At 48.0% G+C, this 22,020-nt stretch overlaps 1 protein-coding gene across 8 annotated transcripts in view; it reads right to left on the bottom strand.

The window, feature by feature from the left end:
* Nucleotides 1-22,020, bottom strand: part of faf (ubiquitin carboxyl-terminal hydrolase-like faf) — a 607,534-nt gene that overhangs the window by 83,576 nt on the left and 501,938 nt on the right. For all 8 annotated transcript variants that reach the window (XM_072286629.1, XM_072286626.1, XM_072286628.1 and 5 more), the window contains 3 exons: nt 20,658-20,905; nt 16,701-16,873; nt 2,280-2,371 (listed from right to left, as the gene is read on the bottom strand). In XM_072286629.1, coding sequence (XP_072142730.1) covers nt 2,280-2,371; nt 16,701-16,873; nt 20,658-20,905 — 513 coding nt within the window. The remainder of the gene's footprint in view (nt 1-2,279; nt 2,372-16,700; nt 16,874-20,657; nt 20,906-22,020) is intronic.

Genomic DNA, 22,020 nt, shown 5'->3' with positions numbered 1-22,020 from the left:
GCCAAGTGGTCTGCATGCACTCAACATACTTAAGCAGATGCCCCATTTCATTCCTTTCATCACTTTACGCACTTCCATGAAAAAAAAAAGCTATAACCAAACTTGCCTCGGCTTTATTACTTGAAGGCTTCATAATGGTTTTCGTCAACAACAACAACATAAAGGGCGCCTTTTGATTCTTCTTGTCTGTACTCGTGGGCACGCAACAAATCGCGAGCGGCAACGACAGTGGCCATGTTTACGCTGATACGTTAGAAGTGTACCCTATTCATACGCCGACGCTTGTAACGCAGCTAAGATATTCGCCCACCTTGAGAGGAAACATGCCGTATTAGGATAGCAGTGAAGAGAAATGCCCCAGTTTCCGCAGCATGCCTGATTTGTGTTTCTATGTCACTGGCAGCGCGCACATCTCTGTTTCTGTCCCCTCAAAGAGGACATGGCTACGTTATTGTTGTAAACTTGCTGATATTAGCAATATTATTCATTACCGACACGGAAGAAACTGTTTCAATGTACGTAATGTACTCACGAGAAGAAAAAAAATCGCGTTCGGCGCGTTTGGCTTGCTCCGCCTGCCGCCATTTTTGTTTTGGTGTCCGGCTCTGAGAGTGGCAGCCTCTTGCTTGTCACCCCGCAGCGAATGCAGGATGAAAAAAGAAAATGTTTCTTTTCGTGGGAAATTTAATCCGCGTAATGATTGCACCCCTGAATTTTCTCAATTTTTTTGACGAAAAGTGCGATTATTATGCGAGTAAATACGGTAATAATACATACAGTGTTGACCAAGGTAAAATGTGTTTCGGCTTCCCATGGGAAACTTGTTCACAAGGACAGCAAAGGGCAAAGTACACTCATTCAAATACCTGCTATCACGTGCTGCAGGCACTGCGCATATACGAGGCTGCCAGTATTAAGTGTGGTGGCAATCCTCGTGTCTATAACGGCCGAGCACAAGGCAGACATCGCGTCAGTGCACCGGTAGGTTTCAGGAGAGGATGGAAACTTCCCTTTGGCAGGCGGTGCACGGAAATCGCAAATGCTATCGGCTCCACCGGGCACGTCGGCGAGACCTACATTGCCCAAGGCTCTGTGTGTCAGTGCGACGTCTCCGCTCCCGTCTTCCTGCACGTGTTTAGTCAGCCGTGTTTCTGCTTTGGCAGATGCCGCAGTGGCTTGTAGCCCAGCTGGTAGGTCAGAAGCCTTTCTTTACCTGACCTACAATTCTCTTTGAGGAATCCCTCGGTGATGGCTAGCTGACCTGCTCGAAGTTGCAAGCGTAATAAATGCTTCCCAAGCGTACACATGGTTGCCATCCCTTGTTTCCTCGAGCATGTCTAATGTGGATGAGGCAGGCGTGTGCCACGCGTGGTGGAGTGCCGAGGCATCGTTCCTACAGCTGGTGCGCCGTAGTCCTGCGGCCACCGTTCAAAATTACCAGTTACAGCCTATGGAAGAAATTCTGTACACAACCCTCGGACCTTGTGGTCTTTGACATCCACTTTCGTGCCAGGACGTGTGCCACTTGTGTGTGGGCCGAACCTGAAGCCCAACACAAGGAGGCACCTGTGTGGGAAGAGTGCTTGCCTGAACTGGACACGACAGCTGCCATTGAGCAGAGTCCACAAATGACAAAGAGTATCTGCATGCAGCCAGCTCCCGACAAATGCATTCCACATCCTTCTCAGACACTGGCCGCTGCGTTAACGACTGGCTGGGGAAACATCAAAAATCTTCAAAAACAGGGACAGGCAGCAACCTTGCCACGCATTGCAAACAAAAGCTGAGCGGTGCAACCATGTTAAAAAAGTATCAAAATCAAAGGACATGTGAAATTTTCAAAGCACACGCGATAGCAAAGAAAGGAGCAGCATGTGTCACTTGTGCGGTTTGGCTGTGGAAACTGATAAGAATTCTCTTGCGCCAATGTCAGGATTCCCTTTTTCTTTCTTGCCTTTACATGTCATGCCGAGCATGACATAAACGCTGGCTGAAGGCCTCATGTTCGTGCTTACTTTTACCTACTTTTACGATCTTTCAAGCTGTAACAACTTCGAATTGAATACATTTGACCTTTGGCTGGTGCTTTGTGAATTACTGACAGTGCTGCTAACTTGTGCTGCATGGTGCTCGGCATTCTCGGAGAGTTGTCCGAATCAACCGGTGCCTCGCCAAATACCTTAGGGTCAATGGGAGTGTGACACCATTGAATAATGCAACTGCTGTTTTGTGCACAGGATGTTGCCACGAGGAGACACACACAGTTCAACGGTTGTTACCTGAGTGTTTTCTTGGTGTGGAACGCCGTCTGGAAGAGGAACCTGGAAGCCAGCTGCACGCTCACCAGGGCCAGCTCCTCAGCTTCGGGCGTCTGTGAGATAGTCCGCAATAAGCACCACTGCCCACATTGAAACATGCAGAGCAACCTTGCAGCCCATTAATGCTCCGATTTGCTCAATCACAGCGATGCAACATGGCTCACTGAATCATCTCTTGTGACGATGCTCCAGAGGAATTTTCACATTGAAGAACATATTCGATCCCATAGAACTGTTTACAATGTGTAATCAAATTGCTGAGTTCCGGGTTCGTCAGTATGCATAAAATTTTTCAGTCCAAGACAAGTGTGAAAGAAGGATCGATGCTGAGCAAAAAAGCTTCATTAAAAGAAAAATTTTCGTGCCTCCACCCTGCAGTTCTGCAACAGATCAGAATTTTATTTACTTATATATAAAAACACTACCAGCTACAGAGTGCAAGCAAGAGGGCAATACAAATCACAATACAGTAAAAACACGAGTCACAATTACGAACTACTACGAAAGCCAGAAATCAATGGAAGAGGAAATGAAACATTCAGCGAGCATGACAGTTAAAAAAAAAATAAAAACATCCCTGTGCAAATACATAGACAATGTATGCAAAAATATATTACACAGAACTATAGAGAACATGCAACCCAAAAAAAAAAATAGGGGTGATTCTTCCACACAGAAGAATCCATGAGCGGAATCCCACACCACTGGCTGGAATTTTGTGCTCATTTGGATCGTAATAAGTGCCAGCATGGCTAAGGCCTTGCTATTAAAGAGCCATATAGAAGTCGCTCGAATATGTGGGGGTGCTCGACTCTCACGCATGTTGTCCCTTATGTTGTGTCGAGTCTCCTGTAATCCGGCTTTGCCGCATGGCTTTGTGCCAGTGGTGGTCGATGTGAGTGCAACACATTACAATAGATGGCGCCAGTGTTGGGCTGCTAATGCCACCTAATAGCGGGGTCACCACTGGGGGTGAATAGGAGCGGTTCTTGGGCTTGGGAACACCGAAATGGACGAACATGATCGTTCGAACGCACCACCGTTCGTGTGACCGCGCATGTGAATAGGCATTGGTGTTCAGCATGGGGTGAACATATTCGCTTGATATCCGGTTGCGGTGAGTCGAACTTCCTAGATTTGTCGCGTACCTATCGGCACATTCTGTGGATAGCAATTCGGTTAGCTAGTGTATGAAAGGTGCAATAAAAGCTCTTGTAATTGTTTGCACTGTGTTGTCGTTCCTTTGTCCCAAGAATATGGGTGGGACCCCCACAAAGTGTTAAATGCGTTATAAATGAAAGAATGAAATTAATATAAAGTTTGTAAGAATGGGCCTTCAGAATGCCAAAATCAACAGAAATCATGTGGAAAAAATTCGAACAGTTGGCAGGCAGTGGTTAATATTACAACTAAAAAAGTAGACAGGCAATTTCCAACGATGGCGTCGTGGCACAGTCCCTGATTCCTGCAATATTGTCACTGCATCTGTTTTTATTTTCTTTTTCTTGTGGCAGTTTGTTTGACATGACAAAATCTTTAGGCCACTTAGATCTGAAAAGGGCAAACGACAGCAGGCACTGTATCCTCCCTACCACTTGACAGCCACACCTATTGGACCGTCGAGTCACGTGTACAGTTAAATTAGGCTTCGACTGGGGCTAGTTGGTATGACATGGTATGACAAGTATGACATCGTTCAATGACAAGCCATACTTGTCATTGTGAAATTAGATGCTCTTAAATTACTTTCATTTTCATCTTTAATTTCATGTTTTGTATTCACTTTCAGTCACCTTATCCTGTTCTATATATTTGACATGCGCTAGCTAATTATAACCACTTCAAAGTTTCCGCACATGTGTGTCACTTTTTCTTTTATTTTGTCCTTTGTGTAACAGCATAACGCAGTAAACAGAATGAAATCATGCATATAGGTATATTTATTGCATGGTGTTTGCACTACTTTTATTCTGTTGTTTTTACACGTGCTCTCCAAGAGAGCAGGCTCCAAAGAGCGCAACTTAAACGCATGACCCGATGGTGGTCCGACAGATGGGGCTGTCCGGCAAAAGTGAGGATGCACTGCTGGTTCTGTCACCTGGCCTTGTCAGGTGAAAAAGTGGTGAAAAAGGGTATTAAAGCGAATGCTTCACCAACCGTGTTAAGCCAAGTTTTGACGTCACCAGCAGTTTAACCTCCATTTGACAGCAGCTGCACCATAGCCTTGGCAACGCATCCCGTAGCTAGCCGCACCGAGCTTCGCCTGCTTGGCACATGCGCTCTCCGCAGCTGGATCGCCCCCTGACCACATGACTCGCAGCACGCCTGGCTAAGAGGAGCACTACACTTGCCTAGTCGGTGTGAGCTTCACCATGGATGACAGCGAGGCCGGGCCGTGTTCTCTGAGCATTGTGCGGGAGCAGGAGGCTTTGAGCCGTCGCCACCAAGCGGCGTCTGACCACCCCGCGGATATTGCTCGACGAGCTGCTTCACTGGAGAGGGCCCGGAATGCAACAGGCATCGCACCGTCGAGATCAATGTAGCGACCGCGTTCGTGCCCTGTCTTTTTGTCCTTCGACGCTACACATGTGTAGCGTCTCTTTGCATATCTAGCACTTGCACTTTCACTGTGGCACAACAGGCGTCACATCATCGACCGATGCATGTCTACCCAAGCCTAATCGCAGTTGTGTCTAGCCACCGACCTAGGCACAGCTGTCATACCTGGCTTAATGATGATTGTGTGCCTAAGCATAAAAATTACAGCTAAATCAAAGGTTAATCAAGTGAAACCAAGACTTAACGAGGCTAAACCAAGCTTTCGTTTTGCATATCCAGGGTTAGCTGAGCTAAGCTGCAACCAATATTTTGCCACGTCAGGCAAACCGCCACACGCGGGCATGCACACACAAAAACTGAAATAATAAATCCAGAGAAAAAAAGTTAGTGAACTGGTATCCAACTCACGTACTCGGCACAACTGTAAATTTTACTGCAATGCTAAGAGCGGTGAACCTGCGATCGTTTCTGTAAGTTAGCATTAAACAATGACTGCAAACCGCTGAGCTCCGTGCCTCATGATTTTTGTTGACTGGTGTTTCTGAAGGGCAGTTCTTGAGCACTTTACGACATTCTACTCTAACCCTTTATCTAAGATGTATTGAGTGCCTATAGCATCCACTTTTATACGCTTGTTTTGCTCTTAGAAAAGTGAGCCCTCAGCTGCACTGACACCGCTTGCCATCGACGTGAGCGAGTGCGTGTAGATCCTGCCTCCTGTTTGCACAAAATCCCACATACACAGCATTTCCTACCTTTAGTAAATGAAACAGCGTCAAAGTATCAGAGTGTATGGACATGGCTGCAAAATGCTTTTATATGTATGCAGAATAACAACGTTCTCATATGACACCGTAACATGTGTTGCCAATTTTCAAGTTTTTATTTGTGGTCTGCATATGATGACTGAAGTAGTCTCCCGAAGAAGCATCAACAAAGAAGTGCCTGTGAGCGACATGGGTTGCATGCACCTGCTCGCAAACGAAAATACAACTGTTGGAGACGAGGAGCTCTGGGTGTGACCCGCTCGTAAATTGTGAAATGCTGCAACACAGGTGCATTTCCACCAATCACTCAAGTGGATCGGCAGCGCAATGTAATTGCATCATTGGTTCATTTACAAGAAGCACATGTCATAGAAATGGGTGCTCACGGTAGTTGTGTGGCGCCGTTGCATTGCATTTCCGAGGGTTGGCAGTTTGCAGCAGGTCATAAAACACCTGGCCGTCATCCGGCCAACGGGAAGGTCAATGGGCTTTCCCCACTGGCCAACCTTTCGGCAGGATTCGGGCCCAGCTTGCGTGCGCTCCGGGTATGCGTGCGCAAGACGGGGTTCGAGGAGAATACGTCGGGGCGTTGGAAGATGCATACATGTTTCTCTGTGCCAGCAGCTGCCCTTTTGTCCACCGCAGGCCGCCGATTACTTCGGCTTGTCCAAGTGCCAGCCTCGGCGGGTGCACGCACTCTTTAGCCATCTCAGTGCCCCAATGCAGCGCTGTCTATTTGTGCCCCCGTCTGTTCTTCTGTTTCTTTCTGTTTCCATTTCTTCTGCTTTGGGGGTGCACGATGGCAGGCGTGGGTCGAAGGATAGGTAGCCTCTATCAGCTGGGTTCTTCGTTCTCTCAGTCGCAGTGCGCCGTCAGTAGCCACCGGCGATCATTTGGCCCCGTATTGTGTTACAATTAGATTTATATTCGGACATGTTGTTTAAACTTGTTGTGTAGGGTCCCAGCAAAATAAATGTTCTTTCAGTGTCTCCCTTGCCCTAGCCGAGACGGCGGTGGGAGGGCGCACGTGTAGCGGCTCGGAGTGTTCGAACCCTTGGTGGTCGTCTGGCATGCGATATCGGAGCACATGCGCCGGACCAAATAATATCGCGGTGAGAAGCACTGAATGGAAGCCGATTTTCTATCCGTGAAAGTGCACATCAACGCTATGTAAGCAGATGCGTCAGTTAAAGCAATGATGAGCCCGCCGATCTGCGCCCGCTCGGGCCCACTGCCCTGCAACCTACACAAAATGAAAGAGGAAGAGAAAAGGAAACGAGGTGGCGTTTGGTTCTTATAGAGGGGAGCTGCTGCTGCTTTAGAAGGAAGCCTGGCTGACAAGGTTCACAACTTGCAAGCATGCGCTGACAATACCACAAGTCTGTCCTACGAGAAAACAGGAGATATGCTGTTCGAACACATAAAAAAAAAAAGAAAACTGAGAGAAATTAAAAGGAAGGAGAAAACAATCACTAGAAGACACTGAGTTTTATAAAGACATGTTCAGTTGGGAGTGAAATTATGAATGCATATCTTTTTGAGCTGAGGGGGAGAGAAACAACATTAACCAAATAATAAATAGATGAAGCAATGAATTTGAACTGGGGGAAAGGTAGATTTGCAGAATGCAGCTTGTGAAGACCGTGCACTCTCCCCTTGCCCCCCCCCCCCCCCCCAAAAAGAATAACAATAATAAAAATAAATTTAGTGATTCATGAAATTGAGAGGGGAGGTACGATCAGCTCTGGTCTACCCTGCTGTAACAGAGGGCAGCTAGTTATATTTGTGCCATTGCTGTAACGAATGGAGCTCCCTTTGAAGCATTTATGCCTGCTGGTTGCAGTTTATGAACTTGCAGATGAGATAAGAGTCTGTATTTTCTGCCTCTGGGCGAATGCAAGTGAGACTGTAGGATATGAGGTTTAAAGCAGTTGTATATCTACAGTGTCAGCGAGACCTGACACCGACAACATTGTTGGCCAGTTTGTCAAAACTTTGAGCTGGAAGGTTTCCTTTTATTTTCACGCGTTCAAACGGCATATTTACGCACTTCCTGGAAGACGGGCCAACAGTGAGCACATGTGTGCTTTCTTGAACCGTTCTTATCAGCCAGGTTTCTAAACCAGCAGCAGTGTCCCCGCCTGTTGCCTAAACTCCCTATATGTAGCACACAAAAAAACTAGGACAGAAACAGAGAGTACATCTCAATCTCAATTTTTTATGCACTACGTATATGAAATCAAGATGTGCCCATTCGCCCCCTCCCCCCTTTTTTCCAACTTGTCCTCCTCCTCCACTGAGGGTGGGGGGTGAGTGAGCTGCACATACACAAAAACACTGCCAAGGAAATAGTGGCAGCCCTGACGAAGAGAAGTGCCATTGTCAAAGGCTTGAAGCGCTCTTAATGTGCTTGCCAACTTCCAATCCTAAGCGGTGAGTGTGTTTTTAAAAATATATTTAAAGATACCTTAGGGGCCCCTAGAGGCAATTGCGTAAGGGGGATGTATAGGAAAGGCAAAAGCATTATATATATAAAAATAAATAAATAAATAAAAATGCCAGTAGCAGTATTTCAACACTCAATACATGTAGCAATTCAATGCACTGTGGGCAATAATTATGCCAATAGACCAGTGTTTTAAAAATTCACTTGGTTTGAAATGGTTGTGGGTTTGCTTTGTGAGTTTTTCTGACGTAAGAGGAACTTTCTCGTGAAAGGTGTACTTCATAACTGTGAAGCATAACGAGAAATTAAATTGCAAACTCCTTGGTCCATGTATTGCTATGAGCTGGAAAAAAAGCCAGTAACTTCAATCGGCCATCGCCACGGTCAACAGGGCCATCGCATACTGCTTACGTGAGCAAGGGCAGGTGGTCTATAAACAGATTTATTTAAATTATTTCAAAGCATTAACAGATTGCCTTCTACGTTATCGAGATAGTTGAAAGTACTGCCATTGTCAGCGCATGTGTAATTTTCCAATAACTCCTTTTGGTGCATAACTAACAAGAAGTGCAAATAATAAAAACTTATGAGAGAATCATCACTGTATACTGTAATCAACAATAGACCAATCCACAAAATTGAATTATTGCGAATGTGTGTTGGTTTATTGACTAAGAATAATGTCAAACATAAGATTTGCATTATCTGTAGTTGCAGGAGTGTAAATGAAACAGTTCCAGTAAATTGATAAGAGGTTGAAGTCAAAGCATAATATTATTTTGTCTTTACTATGTTGTCTTAAGTGATACTGCAAGTCAATAAAAAAGCATGGATATGAAATCAGGGGAACTGTACATTACAAAGAGAGCAAAAAAAAAAAAAAAAAAAGACGGTACCAAATACAGCAGAACCTCATTCAAACGTTTTGGAAAAAGCAAGAGCAAAAACGTACTAACCGGGAAAACATACGCTCTGAAGTAACTAAAAACATTTGACAGACTCAACTATTGTTGACATTTACCTAATGCAAAGTGTCACACGGATCATTGCAGCACGAGACGCCGACGCGCGTTGAGCTGGTGGTGTTCCAGTGGCCTAAGACGCATTTTGTTGTTTTCCGATTGCGTGGTTTTTTAAGAGGGCACCGGGAATACGTGATGAAATTGAGCTGTTGGGGAATGCCCGATTCCGCCGAAGCGAAACGCCCATATGGCGCCGCCTGCAGCAGGGAATGGTGCCGCATTTGGATTATCGCCAACTAAAAGCATGCAGTATGCTGCCAATGGCACTACGCGCTGTATAAGAAATAGGCGAAGATGCTTATCGCAGTACGTTTGGTGGCGATAGCTGTGAATGCGGCGTGCAACGACCCGGGCAGAAATTTGCTGGTACCGGAATATGAAACTGTGCGTACCGTCGCTTTCACCTGAGACGGGCGGCTATATAGTGTGGTTGATCAGCACGTGCCACGCGCCTTTTCTTGTTCACATGGAATCTAGCGGCCGGAAATCGCAGTTTGCAGCAGGGAATGGTGGCGCGTTTTGGTTATCACCTATTAAAAGCGTGTGCTACGCTTTCGATGGCACCACGCGCTGCGAGACAGATAGGCGGAGACGCTTATCGCAATACGACTGGCAGTGATAGCTTTGAATGTGGCATGCGATGACCCGGGCAGAGATTTGCTGGTACCGGGATATGAAACTGTGCGCTCCGTCACTTTCACGTGAGACGAGCGGCTATATACCGTTCTCCAAGCGTGCGCACCTCATGCCTTTTCTTGTGCACATGGGATCTAATGGCCGGGAAACGTATACGATTGCAATCTGAAGCAGGGAACGGCAGCGCGTTTGTATTATCGCCAACTAAAAGCACGCAGTATGCTACCAATGGCACCGATCACCATGCGCTGTACAACAATATAGGTGAACATGCTTATCGCTATACAGTTAAACCTGGATATAACGAAGTTGACAAAAGCTCGCAATTTTTCGTTACATGCAGGTTTCGCGTGAAGGCTCGTACGAATGATGCAGAAACGAAACCAAATAGCTCAATATATCCGTGAAGGTGAACTCACCCTTCAATCATTTATTTTACACTAAAAAAACTGCGTAATTTCCGCTTGCTTCTTCGGCACGAGTGTAGGCACAACACGCCGCTCCAAAGAGGCTAAATCGTGTAGAGCTCCTTCATCGTCGAGCGAGCCGACGAAACGGCGCATAACGTCCATTGCGTTCATCACCTCCTTTGCAGTAGGCACGTCACACGGATCTGCCTCACAAGCACCATCATCACCGCCATCCGGATTTTGCACGCTTTCAGCTACTGCTGCATCAGACATTTCTTCTGTAGTCACGGCGGCGTTGTCGGCAAACAAAAAGTCAGTCAGTTCAACGTCGTCGGGTACACCACCGTTAGTACATAGCTCGTTCCACGCTTCGGCCACATTGGACGGAGTAGAAAGGTCTTCCTCCTCCTCGTCGGCACCAGCCCGTGCGTTTTTGGCTATTCCGGCCTTTAAAAAGCAATTCGCGATAACTTCTGCCCTGACCTCTTGCCAGGAGGCAGCAAGCATCTCGACTGCTTGATAAATGTCGATCTTCATCTCCCGTTCCAGACGGATGTCGAGAAGTATTTTCAGGATTAGTCGGCGCCGGTAACAGCATTTAAAACTGTTAATGACCCCTTTGTCCAGGGGTTGTATTAGGGACGTGCAGTTGGCCGGGAAGTAATGCAGTTCGATGTTCGACAGCTGCAGGCCCTCGACGTGGTGCGCCGAGCAATTGTCCAGCAGTAGGCAAACTTGACGGCCTTGCCGCTTGACGTCCTGGTTAAATTCCTTTAACCACTCAGAAAATATTGGCCGAGTCATCCACGCTTTGGAATTCGCCACATACTTCACGGGCATACGCTTCGTTCCCTTAAAACACCTGGGACGCGCACTTTTGCCGACAACTAGCGGGACTCGCTTGTCTGTGCCGTCGAGGTTGGCACACAGCAGAATCGTTATGCGGAGCTTGCTCTGCTTTCCACCGCGGCAGTCATCGCCTTTTAACGCTAGCGTGCGGCCCGGAAGCATTTGATAAAATAGAGCTGTCTCGTCGGCATTGTAGACATCAGCCGCCTCGAAGCGACTCAGGATTCCAGGCAGCTTGTCAGCCACCCACGAAGCAGCAGCATCGCTGTCTGCGGAGGCAGATTCGCCGCTGATTACTCTTCCGACGACACCGTGCCGGCTCTTAAATCCCTGCAGCCACCCGTTGCTTGCCTTGAAATCGTCATGACCCAAGATACACGCAAAATCCTTTGCCTTCTGTTGCAAGATCGCGCCGCTTATGGGTACATTTCTGGCTCGCGTGTCCAAAAACCACGTGAACACTGCCTTGTCCACATCAGTGTATGTGGACAGCTTCAGTCTTTTTTTCTTCGAGCTTGTTCCCGACTCCACTGCATTTCTGATGCTGTGTTCCGCACTCAAAATCGTTGATAGTGTGCTCGCTGGAATGCTGAAACGGGTGGCAACGTCCTTCTTCTTCTCGCCCGCGGAGACTGCATTTAAAATTGCGAGTTTGTCTTCAAAAGACAGAACTTTTCGTTTTCTGGCAGTAGAACTCATCACGACCAACCGACGACGCAGTTAGAAGCGGAGACGCACGACTACACGCCGACAGGCAGGCCTAGCACCTCCAAAACAAGTCGGACAAACCAGTACCAGAGCACAGTTGACACACGCACACGTGCAGAACGCAGACAACCCTCAAGATGGCGAATGCAACGCACCCATAGAGAAAGAAAAAAAAGTGACGGATATCGTTCGTCATCGTCCCTCCCCCTCTCCCTTCCGGCGCCTTGGCAATGAAAGAACCGGCTATCAGCGTTGCTTTTCAAGTGAATTCTTACACATAAGTGTGTATAAGCCGTTGAAACAAATGAAAATCACAAAATAAGAATGCTTGTCCTCAAATCCATACGAAACAAAATAATTCTGCAAGAAAAATCAGCTGCCGATACCAATGCCACCTGGTGCCACGCTAGACAAGCAAAGCCTGAAAAGACTGCTACGTTAGGCACGGAGCGGCGCTAGTTGCCGCCATCATCATCATCATCGCTAACTTTGCTCGGTCGCGGCAATCCCTGGCGTGCGCGTAGCTGCTGGCTCCTTACAGCATTAATATTCAATAATCTAGAGCATTTCTTCGGCCGAATTTTCCTTAAAAGTGCTAAAAGTAATGACTGATCAGCTTTGGGAGTTCGTTACATCAAGGCTAACCGCCGCAACACGTTCGTTACATCAAGGTCGAAAATACATGGGCTTCAATGGGGGCAGCGTTGGGGAATTCAAAAACTTCGTTAAATCCAGGAATTCGTTACATATAGGTTCGTTACATCCAGGTTTAACTGTACGAGTGGCGGTGATAGCTGTGAATGCAGCGTACGACGACCCAGGCAGAGATTTGCTGGTACCGGAATATGAAACTGTGCGCTCCGTCACTTTCACGTGAGACGGGGGCTATATACGGTTCTCCAAGCGCGCGCGCCTCGTGCCTTTTCTTGTCCAAATGGGATCTAGTGGCTGGGAAACGTATACGATTGCAATCTGAAGCAGGGAACGGCAGCGCGTTTGTATTATCACCAACTAAAAGCATGCAGTACGCTACCAATGGCACTGATCACCATGCGCTGTAAAACATGTGGGGATGCGCGACTCTCACGCATCCCCTGATATCTTGTTTTCCCGCACGGCCCGCGTGGCCTGGCGCCTGCGGCGGTCAGAGTGGTAAAAGCGCGGTGCGAGAGATGGCGCGAGTGTCGCGCCGCTGCGGGGTTACTTGGGTGCGGGTAAGACAAGGCGCTCGCTCTTGGATTCGGGACAGCGAGCGGGACGGACGTGCCGTGCCGCGCGTGCGCCGACCCATGCTTCTGCGAGACCGTCTCGCGTGGCCGCCTTGGAATGCGCCACCATTCGCGTGACAGTACGCGCGAACGACCAGGCATTGGGATCCAGCATGGGGCGAACATACTCGCTCGCTATCCGGTCGCGGTGAGTCGGACTTCTAGATTTGTCGCGCGCCCATCGGCATGTTTTGTGGATAGCAACTCGGCTAGCAGGCATTGATCTATGAAAGGTGCAATAAATGCCCTTGTGATTGTTTGCATTACTGTGTTGTCGTTCCTTTGTCCCAAGAGTACGGGAGGAGAACCCCACATCTGGCTGCCCAACGTGAACCTCTTGGGGCATCGGACGATAGATTGAACAGTTTTGCTTCATTCGAGACCTTTGTTTGAACCGAGGCGTAGGGCTAGCATAGATTTTGATCGCTAGCGTTGGCGGTGTGCTTTCTTGAGCGAGGCAACGGTGGCTGTAGAGTGTTTGAACATGTCAACATGCTAAGCCTTTTCGCAAGTGTTTTTTAATAGCATTCATCGGTACGAGAGCCACATGGTCTGCATCCTGGGAGAGCGAGGCTTAGCACCCGCGGAGCATTGCCAAGCCTGAAGCGAGTGAGTACGGAAGTCTCGTGGGTGGTTCGAATTCCTTATGTAAATAGCTTCTTCTATCTCTTTGACTCTGATGAAGTCGCGGCTCTGGGAGCCGGGTGGCCGCGGGCCACGGGTGCCACTACGGGCTGACTGGTATTGCGGCCTGGCACCGGGCGCTCCGACACCGTCTGGGACGGTGGGCGCCGTCAACTCGGATGCTGTGTGCACCGAGCGGAGTAGGACCACCTCACAGAGCTGACGTCTCCTCGCGGCTGCCTGTTTTGCGCCCATTGTGGGTGTTGTTTGTTGGATGCCGGTTGTTGTCAGAGTAGCGACGCTTTAGGCCTAAGGCTTTACGAAGCTGCCTGTCGCACGTGGATGGACGAAACCTGGTGGATCGTGGCGTTGAGGTGTTGCACTTTGCTTCCCTCATTCTAGTTAGCCTCACACGAATTGAAATTACTCGTTCGACTCAAGGAATCAAGCTTCGTTCACGTGAACTTAGCATCTGAGTAGCTGCCCGACCTTTTGCTAGCCGAGTTGAATATCGTACCACGTGGGCGATGCGCATGCATAATTGCTCTCCCTTGCAGTACTTTAGTGTTTGCCGAGTGTGTTGAGTGTACGCAGCGTGATTGGAGTCACCCCTGGCTTGCTGTGACCTGCACATCGTCTGCGCTGCTGCCCCGGACTACGATCGAGCCACCCCAGGCAATGGTGATGCTGTGGCGAGTTCGGCGCAGCTACTTCGGCGGCGGAGAAAAGAGCCGGCGGTCACCGACAGCTACGGCGGCTCTTGCCAGCAGGGCACGTCGGCGCGAGCGACGCTTGCTCGTACCGACTACTGCGTCGTCGTTTCCGGAGTCCTGGCCTGGCATCATGCCGTCGAGCCTGCAAAGCTGCTGCTGTGACCGGCGGACGCCAGCGGTGTACCCAGGGACAATGTCGGCTCGCATGCTATGGACAGCGTGTGGACATTTCCTCAGCACGGCCACTGTTGCATGTTCTATCTTGTTCGCGAAGCACGGGTTAATGTTAGACCGGGTCACATGTTTCGCCGGAATAAGAAGTGATTTAAGGTTGGGGGGATGTGGGGATGCGTGACTCTCATGCATCCCCTGATATGTTGTTTTCCCGCACAGCTCACGTAGCCTGGCGCCCGCGGCGGTCGGTGTGGTACAAGCGCGGTGTGAGAGATGGCGCGTGTCGCGCCGCTGCGGGGTTACTTGGGTGCGGGTAAGACAAGGCGCTCGCTCTTGGATTTGGGACAGCGAGCGGGACGGACGTGCCGTGCCGCGCGTGCGCCGACCCATGCTTCTGCGAGACCGTCTCGCGTGGCCGCCTTGGAATGCGCCACCGTTCGCGTGACCGTACGCGCGAACGACTAGGCGTTGGGATCCAGCATGGGGCTCCAGCATGGGATCCAGCATGGGATCCAGCATATCCGGTCGCGGTGAGTCGGACTTCTAGATTTGTCGCGCGCCCATCGGCATGTTTTGTGGATAGCAACTCGGCTAGCAGGCATTGGTCTATGAAAGGTGCAATACATGCCCTTGTGATTGTTTGCACTACTGTGTTGTCGTTCCTTTGTCCCAAGAGTACCGGAGGAGAATCCCACAAACAATATATGTGAACATGTTTATCGCTATACGAGTGGCGGTGATAGCTGTGAACGCGGCGTGCGACGACCCGGGCAGAGATTTGCTGGTACCGGAATATGAAACTGTGCGCTCCGTTGCTTTCACGTGAGACGGGTGGCTATATACGGTTCTCCAAGCGCGCGCGCCTTGTGCCTTTTCTTGTCCAAATGGGATCTAGTGTCTGGGAAACGTATACGATTGCAATCTGAAGCAGGGAACGCCAGCGCATTTGTATTATCGCCAACTAAACGCATGCAGTATGCTACCAATGGCACTGATCACTATGCACTGTAAAACAATATAGGTGAACATGTTTATCGCTATACGAGTGGCGGTGATGGCTGTGATTGCGGTGAGCGACGACCCGGGTAGAGATTTGCTGGTACTGGGATATGAAACTGTGCGCTCCATCACTTTCACGTGAGACGTGCGGCTATATACAGTTCTCCAAGCGCGCGCGCCTCGTGCCTTTTCTTGTCCAAATGGGATCTAGCGGCCGGAAATCACAGTCTGCAGCAGGGAATGGCGGCTCGTTTAGATTATCGCCAACTAAAAGCGTGCAGTATGTTACCAATGGCACTATGCACCACGCTCTGCGAAACAGATAGGCGAAGATGCTTATCGCTTTATGAGTGGTGGTGATAGCTGTGAATGCGGCGTGCGACGGCCCAGGCCGAGATTTGCTGGTACCAAAATGAGAAACTGAGTGTTTGCAGGCTTTCTCGCGCGAGACGGTCGAGCGAGTATTGCAGTGAAGCTGCTGCAGCGCGCAGCCATATACTGTTCTGGATCGTGCGCGCCTCGTGCATTTTCTCGTTTACATGGGATCTAGTGGCAGGAACATGTATCATATGATCGCGGTTTGGCGATGTACTGAACGTTATCATACGATTGCAGTTTAGTGACATACTGATCGTTGGTGCTGGAAAATCGTGTTTTCCGGGAACATATGAAGCGGTAAAAAATTATCATAACTCATTTGGGTCATTTTTTGTGTTCTCGATTGCTAACGTTGGTGCCGGGTAAATGTACGTAATGGAAACGTATCAACGAGATTTTATTGTACTGGCTGTTCCAACTAAGTGTTGCCAAGAATGAAAAAATAATGGAGGGCCTTACGCAAATAGCCATCACTGTATGTTGATGGACGTTGATCATGCTAGCAATGAGTATTTTTTGATTTTGCAATAATAAGTTAATTAGGTTTAATGAGAAAGGCTTTAATTAACTTACCTTATCAATAAGGCGTAAATGCAAAAGTTGATGACAATGTCAAAAAATGACCGATCACACAGTCTAATCTAACACAGGTCTTGTGTGGTGCTGACAAAAAAAGAAAGCCCACAAAATCTTAAAGATACCATGCAATGCGTGTGCACTCAATAGCAAGCCCACTTGTAAACAGGTGTGACACCTTGCACACAGGTAATGCACTAGACCAGCTTTCAAGATAAGACACCTCAGCCAGTGCAAGTCAGATGACACTAACCAGCCTGTCCTGGTCGGGCGCCAGTGTGACAAAGGGTGTGTTGCAGCTGACCAGCTTCTTGGTGAACTGGAAGTACTCAGGGCTGAACTGGTTGCGGGTGTGCAGGAACTTGATGTTCTGTCGCCACACACTGCGCTCAATGGCCGCTGGCATTCGGGGGGGCACGGCAGCCACTGCACGGACCCAAGCACAGTTCACATTCACAACCAAACCGGTAAACCGCATAGGAAAACTCAAGACTGGGATCACACGTGCAATTCTTGGTGTCCCCAGGATTCCTTATTATGAACGCTATCAGTGGTTGGTTGCTTGACACAAGATGATTCTCATACAGAAGGCTCCAGACATTTTGTTGGCTCAAAACACTTAAACAGCACAGACGCTCTGGCACACATTACAATGTGATGCTAGGCATGAAAGCACTATAAGCCTTCAATGTGCTTATCTGATGTCAGGTTATCAGCAACGTTTACAACCAAGTGATAACTAATAAAAAAAAAGTAAACTCATTCGAGAAAAAAAATCGCAAAACTCATTACACAGTGACTGTCGGTGATATTGCATTTAGCATTGAATCTATATAGTGACACAATGTATTTCTGCTGTTCAAACGAGTTATGCATGAAGCGTGTACTGCAGCGGGACTCTTTTTTTCGCGCCTTTAGCACTGCCACCGCAAAGCCGTGCGCATGCTTAGAAACGTGCCATGCGGCAGCCGGGCTTCATTCTCATGCTTCTTTCTAAACATGCTGCGGCATCAATGGGTGCTGCCAAGAACTCTGTGCATGGTGCCCGTGATTAGAAGCGTGGCACGCCGGTGCGTGCGGTGCTGAGAATTGTTCATTCGTTTGCTGCACACTCAGTGGCACATACACAGTGACCCAAGTTGGCGAGGGGCCTTTGTCGTGCAGCACACTAATGCATCGGGTTCCTGTCCTGGAGGAAGCCATGTGACGCGAGTTCGGCTCTGCCCAGCATTGGAGAAAATTAAAGACCTTTTTTTTCACGCTGTAGGGCGGCACATACCTAATGCGACATACTCAGTGACCCAAGTTGGAATCACGAAGGTTCATTGAAAACCAGCACAGACTGATTGGCCAGATGCACATCAAGGCTTTCCCAATGGACCGGACAACCGCCATAGGTAATAGGAGAACTCCCACAAGTGTCCCACAAGTGTCCCCTACACTGTTTAACATCGCCATACCCAGCTCCCGCCGCTCTTGGTATGAATTCCTGACATGATCCCCACATTGTATGCTGCTGATGTGACGCTCTGGGTAACACACAGCTCAGTTGCCCACATTCAGGGTTTGCTTCAGGAGGCAGTGAACGCAGTGCAAAACTACACACTACAGGATGGGCTCACGTGCTCTCCCGAAAAATCTAAATCCTCACAGTGCGCCACATCAAGTGTCAGACAGAGCGTTCCCCTTCAATGACTGTCTGACTGGAGAGGAGGATCATACCACAGATTCAAAAGCTCCGCATCCTAGGACTACACACAAAAAAAAAAAAAAAAAGAAAAAAAGGCAATGCCACGCACACATTACATCTCGTCAAACGGCAAATCTATCAAATTATATACATGATCCGGCTAATCGCGCGCCGCGCAAGAAGCCGCAAGGCAGCTTTTTCTTGCCTTGGGAGGAATCGGTCCGGGACCATAAACAGTGCGCAGATCTGTCATCAAATGAAGGAAAAAGCACGCAACATCTCACACCTACATGCAGTGTAAGAGAGGAGGCGAGATTTTCATGCTGTCACGTGACTGCCGCAGTGGCTCGCAGCGAGTTGGTGTGGCTACTCTGCTGCAGCTGCATTTTTCTGCCGGCAGCGCACCGCGCTTATTATTCCGCTCGTGTGTATGCGCCTTAACAGAAGCCCATCGCAGCAATAAACTCTGACTCCACAAGCAGGCGTGGAAGAGGCCAAGGAAACAAATTTGGCACCTTATTCTACACAACTTGGCAAGAAAAAAGGAAAAAAAAGTAAAAAAATAACCTCTGACATTTATGCAAACAATAAAGGGAAAAAGTGTTCAGTGGCCTTGCAATCATCATCGCCGACCAATATTTTGCGCAAGCTTGATTATTAGGGCCGCCCCATAAAGTCAATGTAAAACGGCGATCGATATTTTGAATGCCAAACAAGGGTTTCTTAAAATTTTCACTCGATCTGCGCAAGTCGCACTGTGAACATCATTACCACAAACTCAATTTTTGTCTTTCCCGTATGCTTCAACTCTTTACGGCCTACATTCGATCACTGTGGTAGACTAAAACCGATGCTTTAGATCCTCGGTTCGCATTTTGTGGTTGCAAAAGTCTGATTTTGTATGGTGTGGTTGAGCAGAATGTACAGTACTCGGAGTGTACATTTGAGTGATGATCATGGTTGTCATTGGATATTTCTGGTCAAGAGGTTTACCGCACGCACGTGCTTTATCTTGTTACCCCCTACGTCGTCCTCTTCGCACTGAATGAATCGTCAGCTCTCGTGTTTCTCCGAGTGCTGCAAGCTGCCGCAAGCCCTGCTGTCTCAGCAATGGCACAGTAGTGTTTCCTGCCTACTGTGTCCCGACTCATGCGCTTTAACGCCGTTTCGGGTGCTTAAACTCTTCATGCGGATAAGCGCTTGAAGTAAATTTTACCTGGGCCAACAGTTTTATTGTTGTCTGCTATATTTACTAGCCACGCAAGCTCCAAGTACATGCTTTAAATGGGCGAAAACATTAAGAATACTTAGTCAAAAATTACTTTGTTAAGTCGAAAAAAAAAAGAATATACACAGTTCTTTAAGGCAATAAGATCAGGAAATGAATATAGTTGGTTACATTACAAATTTTGTTAAATTGAGGTTCATTGCACCGGGCTTTAAAACTAACCACGGAGGATGCCTACGCCACCAATGACAAAGATAGGTCCACCTAACGAAACATTGGCCAACCTTTCTGAGGCACTTCATCGCTGTTTGTGTAACCCATTTACCCCCTTCTGTTAGGTTCTGATTTAAACCTAGTTTGAAAAGCTGGGCTCACTGGTTGGATCCTTCATGGCTGTGAGAAAAACAAGATGCGCACGAACGCTGTGTGCGTCTACTCCTCCTGTGCCTCCTGTCTCCCTCGTGCTGTGTTTGCCCACAGCCTACGCGAGAGCGATCAAAGAGGCACCATGAAAGTGCCTGCGGTTGCATCTGCTCCATCATTGGCATTGCACAGAAAGAGGACGAGTGGTCAGCATGCACAGTGTGACACTACCGCGTTCCTGCTCGTGTTCACTCAACTTCACTTGTAGTCCGACATTATTGGTCCTTGCGTCACCCATCCAAGTCCTGGTTCTCATGCACTGGGAACATGATTCAAGAATCCTGCACTGTGCTGCATTCATTCAAGAGCCCCAACATTTCCACCACCTACACTCTCAGTGTTCGGCTTGCTACAAACCATGCGAAGGAAAGCAGCTGCTGCCATGAAATGTAAAAACAGTGGCCTGCCCAATCTTCATAACATTTCATTTTTTCTGTGCAACGAGTGCTTTTATGTATATTGTCTATATTGTTGCATGGTACATATCAGTTGTCTTTTCTGATCACCTTGCTGTGTCCTGTCTGAATTTGGCCTGGGCAAATCCTGCATCACAGTACTATTGATACCAACAAATACAATTCAAATAGAAGTTATAGAGCCACGGTAGCTTACCTGCCGAATTAACAGAATGACCAATAAAAATTTCTATTAGTATCTTTGCTGGGTACTAAGTGAACAGAGCACAAGCGCACACTGCATGCTCCATGCTGTTCATATGACCTATTTTGGGCAAAGCTTCATGCGTAGTGGAAGCACTCAGGTGTGAAGGTGTCAGTCACATGACGACATACACACCTCAAGCGTGCAATACCTTCGCAAGCTGAACGACAGAGCAGCCGTCACTGCCAACAGGTGGCTGCACAACTCACCCTTGGGCTGTATGCTGAGGGCCGCCATGGAATCAGCCAGGGGTGCCCGCTGGTAGAACAGGATGTAGGCATTCCACCAGCGCTTCTGTCGCCGGTAGGACATGCGCTTCAGCATGTGGTCAAACACCTCGCCCATGTACTCGCCCCCAAAGCATTGGTTCTTCATCTCTTCTTCCTCCTCCATGCGGCACTCGGACACTTCACCATCGTCAAACTTGTACCACCGACAGGCACCCGTGTTGGCGGGCCTGCACGTGTTTCACAGGGTAGGGTTATTCATCAAAGTTTTCCTTTCTCGAGGCCTGCTGAAAAAAAAGAAATATAAAATAAAATAAATTACATTTTCTCAACTCCTCTCTATTCCCTAGAAAAAAAAAGTTTTTTTTGTGTGTGTGTGTGTCTGCATGACACAAAAATGTCTCACAATTTACAACTGACGAAAGTCAAAACCTTGACAAATATCCACTACTGTGAATTCCTTCAGGTTTGGGCAGGTATGTCTCAGACAAGCAGAGCACTCAAGTACATTGGGGTTGCGATGTGGGCTTGTTGGTACATGGTGTCAAGGTGAGTGATAGTGCAAAGACCACCAAGAGACACATTGCAGAGACATCCTTGACAAGCATAACCCTGACTTTGAGGTTGTGTCCTGCACTGAGCAGTGTCACGTGGCAAACTTTACTTCAACAGTGGTGGAACAGCCATTTGACCATGCGGTGCACATCTAGGCACAGGCTGACGTGGTGCAGCGTCAAACGCACACATCATGCGGTCCAAATAGTCAATGAATGCAGTGGAGTCGCCTTAACGCACACATCTCCCGGGTGGGTTACGACGCTCGGATTGCTGGGCTATTTCGGGCAATTTTTTTATACGATGTCTCTATAGGAAAGCCAAAGATCAGTGACACTGGAAGCAATGTTTCTGAAGTCATCGTAATTAAAACCTAGCATGCCTATAATACACTCATCCTAAGCACACGAAAAATTCGAAAAAATGTTAATCTTTTTATTCTTATTTATTAAATTGTGGGGTTTTAGGTGCCAAAATCACTTTCTGATTATGAGGCATGCTGTGGTGGGGGACCCCAGAAATTTGGACCCCCTGGGGTTTTTCATAGTGCACCTAAGTCTAAATACACGAGTGTTTTTGCTCTTCGCCCCCACTGAAATGCGGCTGTCTTGGCCGGGATTTGATCCCGCAACCTCGTGCTTAGCAGCCCAACACTATAGCAACCATGACGGGTTATTAATATTTATTGAAACTCCATGAGTAGGGGTGCGCAAATACTCGATTTCTAATCAATTGGTGAGCATCCAAATAATTTTATCAGGAAATGGAATATTTAATATTCGATTTCAAA

The sequence above is a fragment of the Dermacentor andersoni genome, chromosome 2 (assembly GCF_023375885.2).
Source record: "Dermacentor andersoni chromosome 2, qqDerAnde1_hic_scaffold, whole genome shotgun sequence".
In the NCBI taxonomy this organism is placed as follows: Eukaryota; Metazoa; Arthropoda; class Arachnida; order Ixodida; family Ixodidae; genus Dermacentor; species Dermacentor andersoni.
This window is presented reverse-complemented; position numbering and strand designations above follow the sequence as displayed.